The sequence below is a fragment of the Theobroma umbraticum genome, unplaced genomic scaffold, assembly GCF_002168275.2.
Source record: "Theobroma umbraticum cultivar Fairchild unplaced genomic scaffold, ASM216827v3 scaffold_204.0, whole genome shotgun sequence".
NCBI lineage: Eukaryota > Viridiplantae > Streptophyta > Magnoliopsida > Malvales > Malvaceae > Theobroma > Theobroma umbraticum.
In genome coordinates this window covers 3467627-3482150 of record NW_018397267.1, presented here as the reverse complement: position 1 = coordinate 3482150, position 14524 = coordinate 3467627, and the positions used below count along the sequence as shown (strand labels likewise).

At 38.1% G+C, this 14524-nt stretch overlaps 6 protein-coding genes across 6 annotated transcripts in view; 3 read left to right on the top strand and 3 right to left on the bottom strand.

Moving 5' to 3' along the window:
- LOC110424364 (large ribosomal subunit protein eL32z-like) overlaps positions 1-1016 on the top strand; it is a 6797-nt gene extending 5781 nt beyond the window's left edge. Inside the window, exon 5 of the mRNA XM_021438920.1 lies at positions 984-1016. Within this exon, the coding sequence (XP_021294595.1) occupies positions 984-1016 (33 nt within the window). The remainder of the gene's footprint in view (positions 1-983) is intronic.
- Positions 1017-1271: 255 nt separating this feature from the next.
- LOC149526693 (uncharacterized) lies at positions 1272-3063 on the bottom strand. Its single transcript, XM_089784823.1, has one exon. The coding sequence runs from the start codon at positions 2778-2780 to the stop codon at positions 1671-1673; it is 1110 nt and encodes a 369-aa protein (XP_089640949.1). The 5' UTR covers positions 2781-3063; the 3' UTR covers positions 1272-1670.
- A 181-nt stretch (positions 3064-3244) lies between these two features.
- Positions 3245-6044, bottom strand: LOC110423807 (Pentatricopeptide repeat (PPR) superfamily protein). Its single transcript, XM_021438180.2, has 2 exons — positions 5938-6044; positions 3245-5846 (listed from the first exon to the last, which is right to left on the bottom strand). Exon 2 carries the CDS (start codon positions 5499-5501, stop codon positions 3348-3350), a length of 2154 nt encoding a protein of 717 aa, XP_021293855.1. The 5' UTR covers positions 5502-5846; positions 5938-6044; the 3' UTR covers positions 3245-3347.
- Positions 6045-6106: 62 nt separating this feature from the next.
- Positions 6107-7483, top strand: LOC110423810 (membrane protein PM19L-like). Its single transcript, XM_021438182.1, has 4 exons — positions 6107-6367; positions 6506-6725; positions 6846-6891; positions 7035-7483. The coding sequence occupies exons 1-4, from the start codon at positions 6241-6243 to the stop codon at positions 7110-7112; spliced, it is 471 nt and encodes a 156-aa protein (XP_021293857.1). The 5' UTR covers positions 6107-6240; the 3' UTR covers positions 7113-7483.
- A 171-nt stretch (positions 7484-7654) lies between these two features.
- On the bottom strand, positions 7655-10998 carry LOC110423809 (uncharacterized). Its single transcript, XM_021438181.1, has 4 exons — positions 10556-10998; positions 9151-9956; positions 8949-9047; positions 7655-8014 (listed from the first exon to the last, which is right to left on the bottom strand). The coding sequence occupies exons 1-3, from the start codon at positions 10647-10649 to the stop codon at positions 8955-8957; spliced, it is 993 nt and encodes a 330-aa protein (XP_021293856.1). The 5' UTR covers positions 10650-10998; the 3' UTR covers positions 7655-8014; positions 8949-8954.
- A 2177-nt stretch (positions 10999-13175) lies between these two features.
- On the top strand, positions 13176-14010 carry LOC110424362 (mitogen-activated protein kinase kinase kinase 20-like). Its single transcript, XM_089784892.1, is given in 2 exon segments — positions 13176-13634; positions 13637-14010. Coding segments are annotated over 2 exon segments (810 nt in total). The 5' UTR covers positions 13176-13198.
- Positions 14011-14524: the final 514 nt, after the last annotated feature.

Here is a 14524-nt window from a genome sequence, read left to right as displayed (position 1 = left end):
TAGTGTCTTTTGGGGAACTAAACATTTGCTTCTGCAGCACATTGGCAATCCTATCGTTGGTGGAACCATGAAAAGCGCAAAAACAAAAGAAATGCTAAAAATATACTAGTTCCATATTCCTAGGCCTAATTTTTGCGGGGCTTCTCATTGGACACTCCAGCATCGTTTAGATTCCTTTATTTGATCTTTTTGAGAATGGCCACAACTTCCACAATATTTCTCTTCCTTCATGTGACTCTGCAGAACAATCCAAGGCCAATTCCTTATGTATCGTTTAGCAGTAAAATGTTCCTCCACTCCCTTCAGCAAATTTGCATCCACCACTTCCACTACTGAACAAGACAGGGACTGTTTGACCAAACCCTTCAAGCTCATTTATGCGGAGAACATTTCATCGACCAATTAGTTTGAACCTTATGAATATCATACAGAAAGAAATATTCTTGCAATTCATAAACCATACCTCTTCTTTTGCTAAGTATTTGAATCTGAGCCCCTAACTTGCACGTTTTTAAGTTCCAACTTCGGATGTTTCCTGACGAGCTGCATGACGTGTATTATATTATCGAACACCAAGAAAGAATGTCATAGCTTGGCCCAATACAATCCCCAAGAGGTCGGAGTAACTCATGAGCATGCATGGCTACATATATAAAGTTGGATATCAGCTGAGCTGATCCTGATTAGCTTGGAGAATATACCTACCTTGGATGAAAATTTTTAGTGATGGAACTTTTAGCTCCCTGCATTGGAATAAGCTTATAAGGGGGATTTACCCCCTAAAATAGCACCCGTGGCGTCTAGCTCTTTTTGCAAACTATGAATGCTGCCTCTCGTATCCAATACAAATCTTCCCTGTTATAATTGATGCGTGTGGAACTAAACCCTTGTGTCAAAACCCTCTACACTAAGCAAAATTTGTTCATCAATCCAATCCCCTCAGTTGATAAAATGGCATCCTTGATATCTGTTCCTTGTTGCAGGTGCTGAAGGTACTTAGCACATCTGTTATGTGATCTCTTTGTTTTTATGTGGAACATATGCAAGACAAATATACAATGGCAAATTCAACACTAGCCAAAGCAATTTTGTGGCTTTTGAGTAGCTGTTTGTACAAAATCGCCAATAAGTTATGCTACCAAGTATTTTATGGTCTCTGTAGAAGTGAGTTCTCGGGCCCTTGTTTGTTCTCTTATGTCATTTAATATGACATGAAACTTGGTCTAAAGTTCATAACACCAGAGTTGCCAGCTTCTATTTCCTTGCTCTTGTCTCTAAACAAAATTACTCTAATCTTGCTCAAGTAATAAAATACACTTCAGTACAGAAGAAACCCTATTCAATTTACAGCTGTTTGTGCTCTGAAATGCAAGACAACAGTGAAGCCTATGAATTATCAACATGAACCACACCAGAAAATTTGATAGGTATAAGTTGGTAGACTACATTGCAAATTAAAACTGCTCCCAACACTAACTTCCTGAATATAGGGATTGACAATGCACAGTGATGAGGGAGTTAAGACTGCAAATATTCACAAAGAGTTACTTAGATATACAACCCAATTCATTCCTACATCCCCTCATCATGTTTGCTTAGCAATCTAATCACTACCAAAAAAAAAAAAGGCTAACATGACCAATAACACAGATGCACATAGGAAGGAAAGTTTAACCACTTTTCTGCTTGTTCCCCCTCTCCACTGCAGCCTTCTTCCTACTGCGTCCTGCGAAAAGCATGACAGCAGCAGCAGCAGCTAAAACGACAGCTCCGACTGATGCCATAATTGAACCCCAATTCAGCTTTCTTACATTCACCTCTTCCTGTCCATCACACTCCAATTCCTTCTCTTCCTCTTTTGAAACCCAACCCCTCAATTCTTTGCTCTTCTTGCCCTTTAAATCCACAATAGCACTCTTCAGCTCCGACAACCCAGACTCCAACTCCCCCATCTTCACCTCCATTTCACTCATCATCTTCTCCGGCCCTTTCAAAGCCTCGACTTCTTCCATCATCGTCTTCAAATCAAGCAAACCAAAACTTCCCCTCTCCAACATCACCTCCAAGAGCTCAATTTCTTTACACAATTCACGCGCCCCAATCTCCCCAATCTCTTCCTCCCCCTCACCATCATCACTCACACTCACTTCTTTTATTTCGTTTTCAGTATCACCATCACTCCACTCAACCTCATCAATCACATTCCCCATCGTTTCAAACTTCTCCGCGAGCTCTTCGTTATCCGAAACTAGTTCCCTTGGATTCGCTTGCTGCCGAATAAGATCAGTTCCAAACTCTGTAACAACCTCAGCCTTTTCACATTTCTTGGTTTCTTCAATACCAATCCCCAAATCTTTAAATTTATCATTGCTTTCCCCTATTTTGAGCATCAAATCCAAACACTTTTGTTCCGAATTCTTCTCTTTCAAAACCTCACACTTTTCAATTTCTTCCTCGACTCCAAATTTCTCCAATTTATCATCTTTTAACCCTTTTTCAAGCATCAACATTAGAACTTTCCGTTCAAGTTGCTCAATTTCACGATTTAGCTGACTTTCACCTTGGTTAAATTCTTCAATCCTACGCTTTAATGACATTAATTTCTCGTTGTTTCCTCCGTTGTCAAGGATTAATCGAGATACCTCGTGCCCTAGGCCCTGGCATTGCTGATTCAGATCTGAAATTTTGTTTTCGACCTCTTCGCCTTCGTTCTCCTCCGGGTGATGGATGCGCGATGATGATGATGATGATGATGGCGACGATATCACAGAGCTTGCCATTAGATTGACGGAAAAGGTTACCACAAGGAAAAAAAAGAAAAGCAATTCGAGTTCGTTCCTGCGGTGACGGAATTTTGGACTGATTTTACTGCTTCTTAGACTGAACGAAAAACCAAAAGAAGATAGCTTTAATTGAACGAAGCTAACGCCAAAGAGAAGCTTCAACTCGACTAAATGGTTGCAGAAAGGGAGAGATTTCCGTTGCCGAGAGTGGAGGGGGAGAAAGAGTGAGAAATATTTTCGCGCCTTAACGGAAGGGAAGGAAGAGTACTACCAAGACGGATTTCGGGGTCAACTTTAATACGTGGTGACTTTTGATTGGCCTTTTTAATTTTTTTAATTTGCTAACTTTGCTTCTGATGCATTAAAAGGAAATACAATTATTATTTAAAGCTAAAAGCTTTAGTTTCAAGTTCTTCAATTGATCACTTTTCAAGTAAACTATAGTAATTTTCCATGCATCAAGATCCATGAGTTCTCAACAAAATCCTCAATCCTTCTCTTACTTAGTTACATGAGCCCCTCCCCTCCAAAATTGTTGTGAAAGATGAAAATCTCTGTGATTTGCTACCAATAATCACCACAAGAGCAGATGCCATTTTTAAAGTGATGAAAGCGTGTAGAATCTCTTACAACGATCTCACGCCCAACAATTTTTGCTATGAGCTTAATGGCACTATGGCAATCGCCGCATACACGAAGGTTCTTCATCACTGTTAGTGTGCTGCCCTCTGCGGTAGTAACCAACCCAAATGCAATGGCAAGCCTCTCACTATGATAAGACAACATCTCTTGCTTCTGCTCATCCTCCACATCATGCAAGGCAAACCTCTCGTCAGGCACGTAGCCGAACTCTTTCAACTTTCCTCCCAACCAGTCCAGCTTTTGATATATTTCTTCACTGAAAGGATGAGACTTATCTCCAGAAACAAACTCATGTCGAACTCCCCTTACAGTAACCCAACTGCAACCTGGTTGTTTCACAATTCCTCTCTGTTTCATCCGTACTCTCATTCTCGAGACATCACTCCATTGACCAGCAGAAGCATATAAATTAGACAATAGAACATAAGCGGCACTGCAATGTGGTTCTAGATCAAGAATGGATTTTGCAGCTCTTTCAGCTACTTCTAAGTTGGAATGCATCCTACAAGCACCCAGCAAAGCTAGCCAAACTGTTGAATTTGCTTTCACCTGCATATTTTTAATTAGCTCCTCTGCTTCTTCCAACTTCCCAGTTCGACCCAAGACATCAACCATACAAACATAGTGCTGAAGCTTCATTGCAGTGGATTTATATCGACTAATATACTCAAAAAAGCATCTCCCCTTTTGCAACATTCCAGAGTGGCTGCAAGCGGAGAGCAACCCAGTGAAAGTGATCTCATCTGGATCAACTTCAGCACGTATCATTCTTCCAAAGAGTGTCAAAGCCCACATGCCTTGACCATGCTGTGCACATCCAACAATAATTGAGTTCCACGAGACAATATTTTTTTCATCAATACTACTAAATGCAGCTAGAGCATCATTAACATTCCCACATACAGTATACATAACAATTAGAGAATTACCAACAAATGCATCAGCTTCCAGACCTAGCTTGATGGCTACAGCATGGATCTCTTTACCCCTGTCTAGAGTCTCTAATCCACTGCATGAATTCAGAGCACTAGTAAAAGAAGATTGATTTGGGAGGACACTCATTCTTATCATGTCTCCAAAAACCATCAATGCAGATTCATGCCTATGATTCAGGCCATACCCAGTTAAAAGAGCTGTCCATATTACTACATTTCCATGCAATTTCTCATTGAAAACCTTGCAAGCATTTTCCATTGCCTCGCAGTTTGCATAAAAGGTTAAAAGCGAAGCACGTATAAATTCATCAAAACAGAATCCCAACTTAACAATTTGACCATGAGTCTGAACACCCAAATGCAATGCAATCACATTTGCACAAGCCGTCAAAACGCAAGAAAACGTGCTTGAACTCAGCTCAACACCACAACCCACCATCTTCTTAAAAAAAACCAAAGCTTCATCACTCCGTCCATTATAATCCAGCCCACCAATCATTGCAGTCCACGAAATCACATTCCGATTAGGCATCCCCCGAAACAAACTCATTGCCTCCTCAACTCTCCCAAATTTCAAATATCCGTAAATCATCGAATTCCAAGCCGCGACATCCCTCGCAGGCATCTCGAAAAACAACCTTTCAGCCACCTCAACTTTCCCAAACTGCAAGTACCCATTTACCATCGTTGTCCAAGAAACAACATTCCTTCCCGGTATTTCATCGAAAAGCTTCTTAGCCGTAACTAAATCCCCACAATGCAAACACCCTTTAATCATTGAATTCCAAGAAACTGTATCTCTCACCGGCATTTTCTCGAACAGTGCCATTGCATCATCAAGCCGATAACTTTGCGCGTACCCATCAATCATCATGGTGTATAAATGCACCCCAGGGAATGGGATTTTGTTCAAAATGTCGCGAGCTTCGTCTACGCTTTGGTTCTTTAGGTGATCGGAGAGTAAAAATTTATAATTGGGGGGGCGTGATTTCTGGTTACTAGAAATCGTAGTGAAAGATTGCGACAATATTTTAACATTCGTTGAAGAAAAGGATCGGAAGATTGAGATGGTGAAAAGGGTATTTGAATATTTGGTTTTTTGAAAAAATGCGCGCGAGATTTGGACATTGCATTTGTTCATAACGGTCACCAAAAGAAAGAAGAACAAAGCAACTTCCAAAGGTATATTAGGCACTTGTTGGTGCCCTTGATCCCTGATGGTCAATGAAACGCATCGGATAGGAGTTCCATTGTTATTTTATTTGTTTGAAAATATTTTGGTTATCGATTTTTAGTTTACAAAAAGAAAACAGGGTTAACCCCTCATTTAATGAAAGCTAATTGTGAGAATGGCATTGATAGGCAGTTAAATCTGGAGAAGAAAGATTTAGTCTTTGAGGGGAAAGACACTCACTTTCCACGTGGCAGATGACACGATTGGGCCTGAAAGGGGGTCCAGATGAACTTCCAATCAGCCCTCCATCAACTGGCAAAGAATATAAGAATATGACTTTTCCTCCCAGGAACAACTTACAGCACAAAGCCTAGCTCAAGAATGTACCATTTAAAAAGAATACCTGAAAATGCGAACCAAGCAAGAATTTGGTTTTCTGCCTTTTATGGTCTGAAGGCTTGCCTTGAACATGAAGCATGCTCTTTACAACCCCACAGAATTCTTTGGAACCCGCAGCCTTAGCAAGGAAAGAACCAAACCCTTCATTTGATTTCATATATATAAGCCTCCATTCGACACAAATCACATGTGCCTGTGACAAATCTTTCCTGCAATTTAGAAACCTTTTCAGAGTCCTGAAAAACTCCCAAACTTCTTTCTTCTTCCTACAACTTTTCATCTTAACATCATCAGATAGTACGAGGCGATGGCCAACCCTCAAATGAAACCCGTTGCTACACTTCTTTTGCTCCTTAATTTCTGCATGTATGTCATTGTTTTGGGCATTGGTGGATGGGCCATGAATAGAGCCATTGATCATGGTTTTATCATCGGTAAATTACCTTCCTGTCTTTGACTCTTTCTCACATATACATACAATTAGTGAAGGAGTAACCTTATTATCATAAGTAAATATTAGAATATAATGTCGTCGTAAGACTCAAGCTGGCTTCTCTGTGCGACACTTGCAGGGCCTGACTTCAACCTCCCAGCACATTTCTCACCCATATACTTCCCCATGGGCAATGCTGCCACCGGATTCTTCGTGACATTTGCTTTGTTAGCAGGAGTTGTTGGTGCAGCATCAGCAATTGCCGGTTTAAACCATGTTCGGTCCTGGAATGCCAATAGCCTGCCAACAGCAGCCTCAGTTGCTGGCGTTGCTTGGACCCTTACTTTACTTGCCATGGGGTCAGCCTCTAACCCTGGCATCTTGAGACACAAGCTTTGATATACTTATCTTTCACGACGTCAAGCCCCGAACTGAATGCTAATTTGTTTCTATACTAACTAGAATGTTTTCATTTGCAGATTTGCCTGCAAAGAAATTGAGCTTGAAATCAGGAATGCTCGTCTGGTAAGAATGAAATTCAGCTTTCATCCAATTGTCCATTCAACTATGTCTGCTCATTCCATCAACGAAACTGCAGTTATATATAAATTTGTTGGCTAATGTTTTTATGTGGTGAATTTAAACATAAACAATCTCTTCTTTTGCAGAGAACAATGGAAGCATTCTTGATCATACTTACAGCTACACAGCTCTTTTACATAGCAGCCATTCACGGTAGCGTATAGATGACAACACAGTCGAATGGTTAATGCGTGGTGTGTACTTCTTTTATATATATTTTTACCACTAAGAATTTTTCTCTTTGTATTCCTTCGAGTCTTTAGATGTACAAACAGGCCGCAAAGGCTGTTTCTGGTTGTGCTGTGATGGGCGTGACTACGATTGGATTTTTATAAACCTGTAATAAAACTGTTCAGTTTGAAATTTCTGCCGCAATTGACCTGGTTTCATCAATATTACATGCTTCTTTCATAGTCCCCCGTTGGCCCCAAAACAGCAGCAAACAATAATTCGTCCTTAAGGATAACTTTGATGGTGTTTGCAATTAAATAACCTTATGACAGTGGCAAGGGGACGACCATATAAGACCTGAGCATAGAGTATTGAGGCAGCATGCATTTGTTTCTTGCTCTACAAGGTTGTCAATCAAGGCATACCATGGTCACGTATTAGTCCACCAAATGAAAAGTTCAAGAAGCAACTCTTGAAGAGTACCATTCGCACACTCCTCCGGTCTTACCTAAGAAAAACAAAATTATAGATTCGCTGAAAGGAACAGAGATTTTCCAAATTCATGAAAATGAAAGCCAAAATAGCAACCATGTTGAAATCACTCTCATAAACCTTATATTTTTTTACGGAAACTACTCCACTCAACCCAAAACAAGGGGAACTACATACAACACAAACCCAGCTAAGAAGCTACATTGCAAAAGTGCCAATAAAAAAATTTACTTAAAGCTAGGAACGGCTTGCTACTATCAGCGTCATTGCTATCACTGACACAAAAACTTGTAACTGTTTTTCTAGCTAGGTCTGTTGTCCATTATTCTTAATAAAAAAACATCAAGCCTTTGTGACTCTGACAAACTGCCACTGTCTACCAAATCCCCATGAACAGATGGTTCTGCATCACAAGGAAAACCACAAAACATATCAGACATGTAAAGGGGAATATGTCAACCTTATAAGATGTTAGTATAAAATGGCATAACCAATGGTATTTAAGGCATAAGCAAATTCATCTATAAACCAACAATATGACAAGATCAGTAATGGCCACCACAACATAAAGTTGATCAGGATATTTTTGTCACAGAAGACTGCTTCCCAATTGCCCATATCTAAAGTTGAACCAATAAATAATTAGACACAAAAAATTGGAAGACTGTCCCTAACAGACATCCCAATGGTTAGAATTTTGGAACTTTCAACTCAGAAATATCATGTTCAAAAAACAAGGGGAGACGAAAATACAAGACAAAACCAACTACCAAGAGAACTAAAGACAAACCAAAATAATATACTAAAATGCAGTCCTCTCAGTACCAATTTCAAGGTACCCAATAAGCTACTAACTGATCATCTGGTTAACATAATGAACAGAAACTTATAACAGCACATTAAAGATATGAACAGAAACCTATACATGCATTACATGCAAGTGAAACTTTTACCAAGTTCATGTAAAGAAAATGGAAGTATTAATTAAAAGAATTTACTACAGAGCACACAATTAACCAGAGAGAGTTGAACAGGCTATCATAAGGTCTTTCATCATCTCATCATTCATCAAGTATATCTGGTTCAACCAAGAACCATCAGTGCTTACTTCAAGCAATGAGGCCATCGCAAATTGCAAAAGAATACCAGATAACTGACAAAACAATCAAATGACAAGCAACGAGTTCCAGATCTCAAGTTGCAGTTTCATAGTCCTAGTATTCTCAATACAACCAGAAGCACAAAGGATATGAGCTACCAAGCATATCTCAATATGCTGTATGGCAAATTACACAGGAAAGTATAATATACTTTTTAACTCAAAATATAATCCAAACCTTCAATTATCTCCCAGAACCAGTAAAAACATCAAACAGTCCACAGCAACTTAACACTGAGGTTTTTTGCACCACTGGTGGAGTTGAAGCAACAAGAGGCTGTGGACCAATTCAGAAATAAACATGAATTCACTTCTCAGTCAAATTAAAAAAGAAAGAACTCAAACTGACAACTCTAGAAAAGAACTAAGGCAAGAAATACCTGCTTTTCAGAATAATCAGGAGTCCCAGAATCTCGGACCTTTTCTGCAACATTACTACTTTCAGCAGTAGAAGTACTTGACAACGGGAATATTTTTCCTTCATTTCCTTCCAATTCATCCCTTGAAAACCCATTTGATGACGGCAATAATTTCTCTTCACTTTCTTTCAACCCTGATTCAACTACATCAGAAACTACTGATTTTTTTATGGAAAATTCCACAGCATGATCCACTTCCTCTGGCATAGATAACACAGGTTTAACCAAATTGTCAACAGCAGCAGTTTCCACGGCAGAATTACCATCAACATCCCCGAGTGTTTCATTTTCAGCAACCTTCGCAACTTTTTCAGACATAATAGTAGCTGACTTATCCTCAATATTATATGAGGTTGCTTCAGGAACAAAGTTAAAGGCTTCTTCCTTCGACTTCTTCTCAGAGGCTTCAGATTCATCATCCGAACTACTACTGCTACTCCTACTGCTGCTGCTAGAGCTCTTATCATGCTCAATGTGTTGAATAATTACACGCGTGCTCTCCATATCCTCAGGTTCCAACTCTTTATCATTTTTAACAGCAACAACATCATCCAATCCTAATTTCTCCGTGCTTTCTGCATCCCTAGTTGCTTCTTCCACTGACTTGTCCTCAGTAACATACGATTGAACAGATGATGGTGCGCTTCTCCCTTCTTCCTCCCCCTGACTGAATGCATTCTGGTGGTTTTGGTCATCCTGAGATGCAGAGGAACCAACATCGCCACCATCACTGTCCCTTTCATCTTGGCTTTTTGGATCATCATTTCCTGGCACCATTTGATTGAATCACAATAGTTCCAGTCACTATGCGGACAACAAATTTACCAATCCCCTCAAAAAACGACCAAAATAAACACTAGAAAAACCGCGGGACAGAATGTCATATTGATTAAGAAAAATGATTTTCAATCAATTTCGATGAAAATATACCAACTAAAACCAAAACAAATACTAAAAAGCACCGCTCTATAACTTGAAAATGGATACGCAAGTTCATTCAATAACAAGAGTGCAGGTCAAAATCAAGTAAAAGATATGACACGCTCAAACTTGCCAGAAGACACCTAAACAAATATAGGAAAATCTTTTAAAAAAAAAATCAAGTAAACAATAACTGATTAAAGGAGGACAATCCCGATGAAAAGCGACCAAATCAATTAATCAAGGACATGAACTAGACACTGTATTAGCTATTAAACACTCAAACCAAGCTGATTTCTTTAACTAGATATCTCCAACACAGTACTTCAAAAACTGAATGACGGTGACAGGTGGATAACCGAGTTAAAAAAGAACCCATCTTCCCAAATCCACCAAAAAATCAAAACCCAAAACAAAGATTTAGAGAAAAAGCAAAGCAAAGTACCATGTGGGCTATTGTTAGTTGATGAATTGATGTTGTTGGCTGCTTGCTCCTTCTTTTTCTTGGCAGCTTTTCTCTTCTTAGCACCTGATGGCATGATTGATTCCCCTTCTCCTTTGTGGGTACTACCAAATTTTTATTCTTCCCTCACAGATCGTGTGGGCTGTGCTGTGGGGTGCCCCCTACTACCCCTTCTTGCCTTCTCTCTCTGCCTCCAGCCTGTCTCTCTATTGGCCTTTTAGGCCTTCTCCCTGGAAAATCCTAGCTGTATAAATAGAGTATTTCGTCGCTGTACTTGTTAGCAATTATTGTACTATTACTAGCGGAAGGCAAAGGGTCATTTGTTGTTGAATTCAGATTCTCCCTCAAAAACGCCCCTTGGCCTATCCCTGTCCGCTTGGCTTCTCTTTCGGAGAGCCAAGTTGTTTTTATCCTTTGCGTTTAGCTAAAATGGTCTTTAACTTTTATGGAAGGAGTGACCTTTTATTGTGTCACTGTTTAATTATTCATTTACACCCACATATATTTCCTTTTTTTTGTAATGCATTTTAATAGCATACTATATATATTTTTGAATTTTCATGAAAATCATTGAATACATGGGGCCCATGTGGGGGATTGGTGGGGTCTAAGAGGGAGGCAATATTGAAAATGGCTTTGAAGTGATGAGATTTCAAGTGAGCGGCGTGGATTTTGCCAAGCTAAATGCCCTTCTAATATTGTAGCATTTAATTTGGAATTCTTGGATTTTAGAAACTGTTGTTTGGGTTGATTTAAGATGGGATTTAAAAGAGGGAGGCCACGTGGCTTTTGGGATTAATTTATAAGTTTTTTCTAACTTAGATTAAAAGTGGGCGCCTGGCAGTCGGCAGAAAAGCAGTTGGATTGGGATCACAAGAGAGGAGGGATCTCAATTTGAATTTCAAGATTTGTGTTCACATTGCTTTATTTGACCAGATGAATGAAAATTTATCTAAATATTTAATTTATTAATTAATACATAAATTTTTATTTAAAAAATAAATTTAAATTTTTTAATTAAAAAATATAAATATATATTTTTTATTTAAAGATATTTATTATTAAAAAAATGAATAATGGTTAAAAGTAATTTTAATTTTAGAAATAAATGTTGATGACTAAACAGAAAAAGAATCATGTAACTATATCTGTGTAATATGTAATCCAATTGCAATTTTTTTCCGATTATTTTTGTTCTAATACGTGCTAAAGTTACTAGTCATTAATTTTTCCTTAAAACATTAATTTGATAAAATGTGCAATACTCATATTTATATATTTTTAAAAATTTATTTTTTGTCTAACATAAGATTGTGATATTTATTTTTACATCAATCATAGATGTGATTATTAAAATTTATATAAAAATTTAAATTAATTATTTTTAATAATTTAAAAATAACATAATTTAATATAAAAAAGTTATTAAGTCACTGATGTTTAAATTAGAATAGTTGCAATTAGTCTTAGAATAATCTTGTTGTTAGATTAGTGATGGCTCGCACATGAAAAACATTAACAAGTGTGGTAAGAGTATAATAGGAATACGGTGAAATGTGATTGAAGTATTGAAGTCGGCAAAGGTACGAAAACATCTCCAAGATGAGGGAATTGGGGTGGTTTGGTTTTTAATAGGAATACCCATACTTTTGACTATATAAAGGCTCATAACATAAATTTTATGTACCTCACATTTAATGCTTGTCATTTTCATGTTTTGTATGTAGCATCAGGATTTCAATTCTCACATCCAACCCCAAAATAATAACATTAATAGATACTTGATAAGATTTTGTATTTATCCAAAAGAGACCAAGAATTACCCTTCAACAAGAGAACCCGCAGTGGTTCTGCAAAGCATGCAGTCTTTCCCTCACTGCTTCTGTCTTCTGCTGTCTATCAAAAATTCTCTTTTTGGTCTTAAATAAATAATTAATTGCTTAAATAATCGAATTTTGGTTATCTTCATGAAACATTAATTAATAATTCTTATCCAATGAATTGAACTTACACCTTGGAAGCAATATTTTTTTCATTCCATATAGTATGCACTCATAACATAGGCCTTCAACATTTGTAAGATTTAATTCCTAGAATATTCACCTCTTTTGCTTTTTTTTTTAATAGCAAACATCATAAATTGAGAATAATAAAATGTTTCTAAAACAAAAACATAAGAAATTTCGAATCAAAGACATAAATTAATTTATAGTCATATTAACTATGATAAATATTACAGAAGTCTATAAACCAAGCGAAAATGGCCAATGACAAGTTGACAACACAGATTTTAATTGCCAAAACCAAGTAAAATTATGTGGGTGAAAAACGGACTCAAACTACTGCTTTCTAAAGGTGTTTGTATCTATGGTGAAGTTGTAAAAGAAGCAAAGTTTGCAGAAAACAGTTTGTTAATTCATTACTTTGATCCTTCGGTTGGTTTTCTTTGATTATTGCTTATTTTCGTTTCTTTCATTCTTATACTTTCATCGACAGCCATGGATTAGGATGTAGTAAAAGGAGTATCAAGGAATGGTTTAACTATGGAGTGGATCCAAAGGCTCTCGGTGAGGGTTCGTATGGAGTTGTTCACTTGGTGAAACCCAAAAAACCTGATCTTGATCAATGTTATGCTGTGAAATCTTGTCTTTATCAAAATTTCATTTCCCTTCTAAAGGAATTGAAGAAATATTGTTCAATATTGCTCTGGTGATACATATGTTGAGCATTGATCGAGAAGGGGCGGTGGTTTACAATTTGTTTCTTGAATATGCTCCCGGTGGTAGTCTTTTGGACTTGATGATCAAGAAATATGGTGGCAAGATACCTGAATGTGATGTTAAGTGTTATGCGAGAATGCTGGTTGAAGGGATTCGGGTTTTTCATGAGAGAGGCTATGTTCACTGTGATGTCAAGCCAGAAAACATCCTTGTTTATCCTTTTGATCAGTATGGTTCGATTAATAGTCTAAAGATTGCTGATTTTGGCCTGGCTAAGCAACCTGGAGAGAAAGTAGATGGGCCAGCTGGGATGCTAATGTTTCCAGGTACGGCGGTTTACATGCACCAGAATCTGTTGCCGATGTGGAAATCAGTGCTTCATTAGATATATGGTCTTTAGGGTGCGTTGTTCTTGAGATGATTACTGGAAAACTACCATGGGAATTTAGGAACCTGACGGATTTGGCGATCAAGCTCGTTTCTTCGAGGAATTTGCCAAAAAAACCCGAAAACATGTCGACCGCAGGGAAAGATTTCCTAATGAAGTGTTTTGCAGGGGATCCCAGTGAAAGGTGGACTGCTGATATGCTGTTAAACCATCCTTTTCTCCTTCCAGACTGCACTCGGTTGCCATCTCTGGTAAACTCTCTTCACTCTGCTCAAGCTGATAGAATGATGCTGCTTGTCTGGTGGGAAGAAATCAGAGAACTGAAGTAGCGAGCTTCTCTTCAATATCTTCAGCTCTTCCCTATTGTAAATGGGTCAAAACCAACTTTCATATATATGCTATAAGACTTTTTTTTGGCATGAACTTGTCCTGCAATTTCAATCCTATCTGTAATAGTATAATAAAACAATGCAATAGTGACTAAAAAAATGTACTAATTCAACTAAATCCGACTCCTTGAAAAGACCTTATAATTTACTGGTGATTTTATTCTGTGATTCTGTTAGAACACTGGTTTGACTAATTCCCACTCATGCTGTCAACAGAGACAAAGCATCACTGTCCATGGCTGCCACATTTGAGAACACTGCAACAATGATCACGAGCACAGATGGAATCTTATCCTTCTTGGTTCCTATACCATGAGCATCCCTGAAAACACCAAAGGAGGAAATGGAATGTAAAATTGCGGAATTAGGAATCAACTAAGCCATTGTATAATGGTCATGTCAGGTTCTACCCGTTTTCCCCCCTCACCCTACGATGGTAACCATTACCAAATAT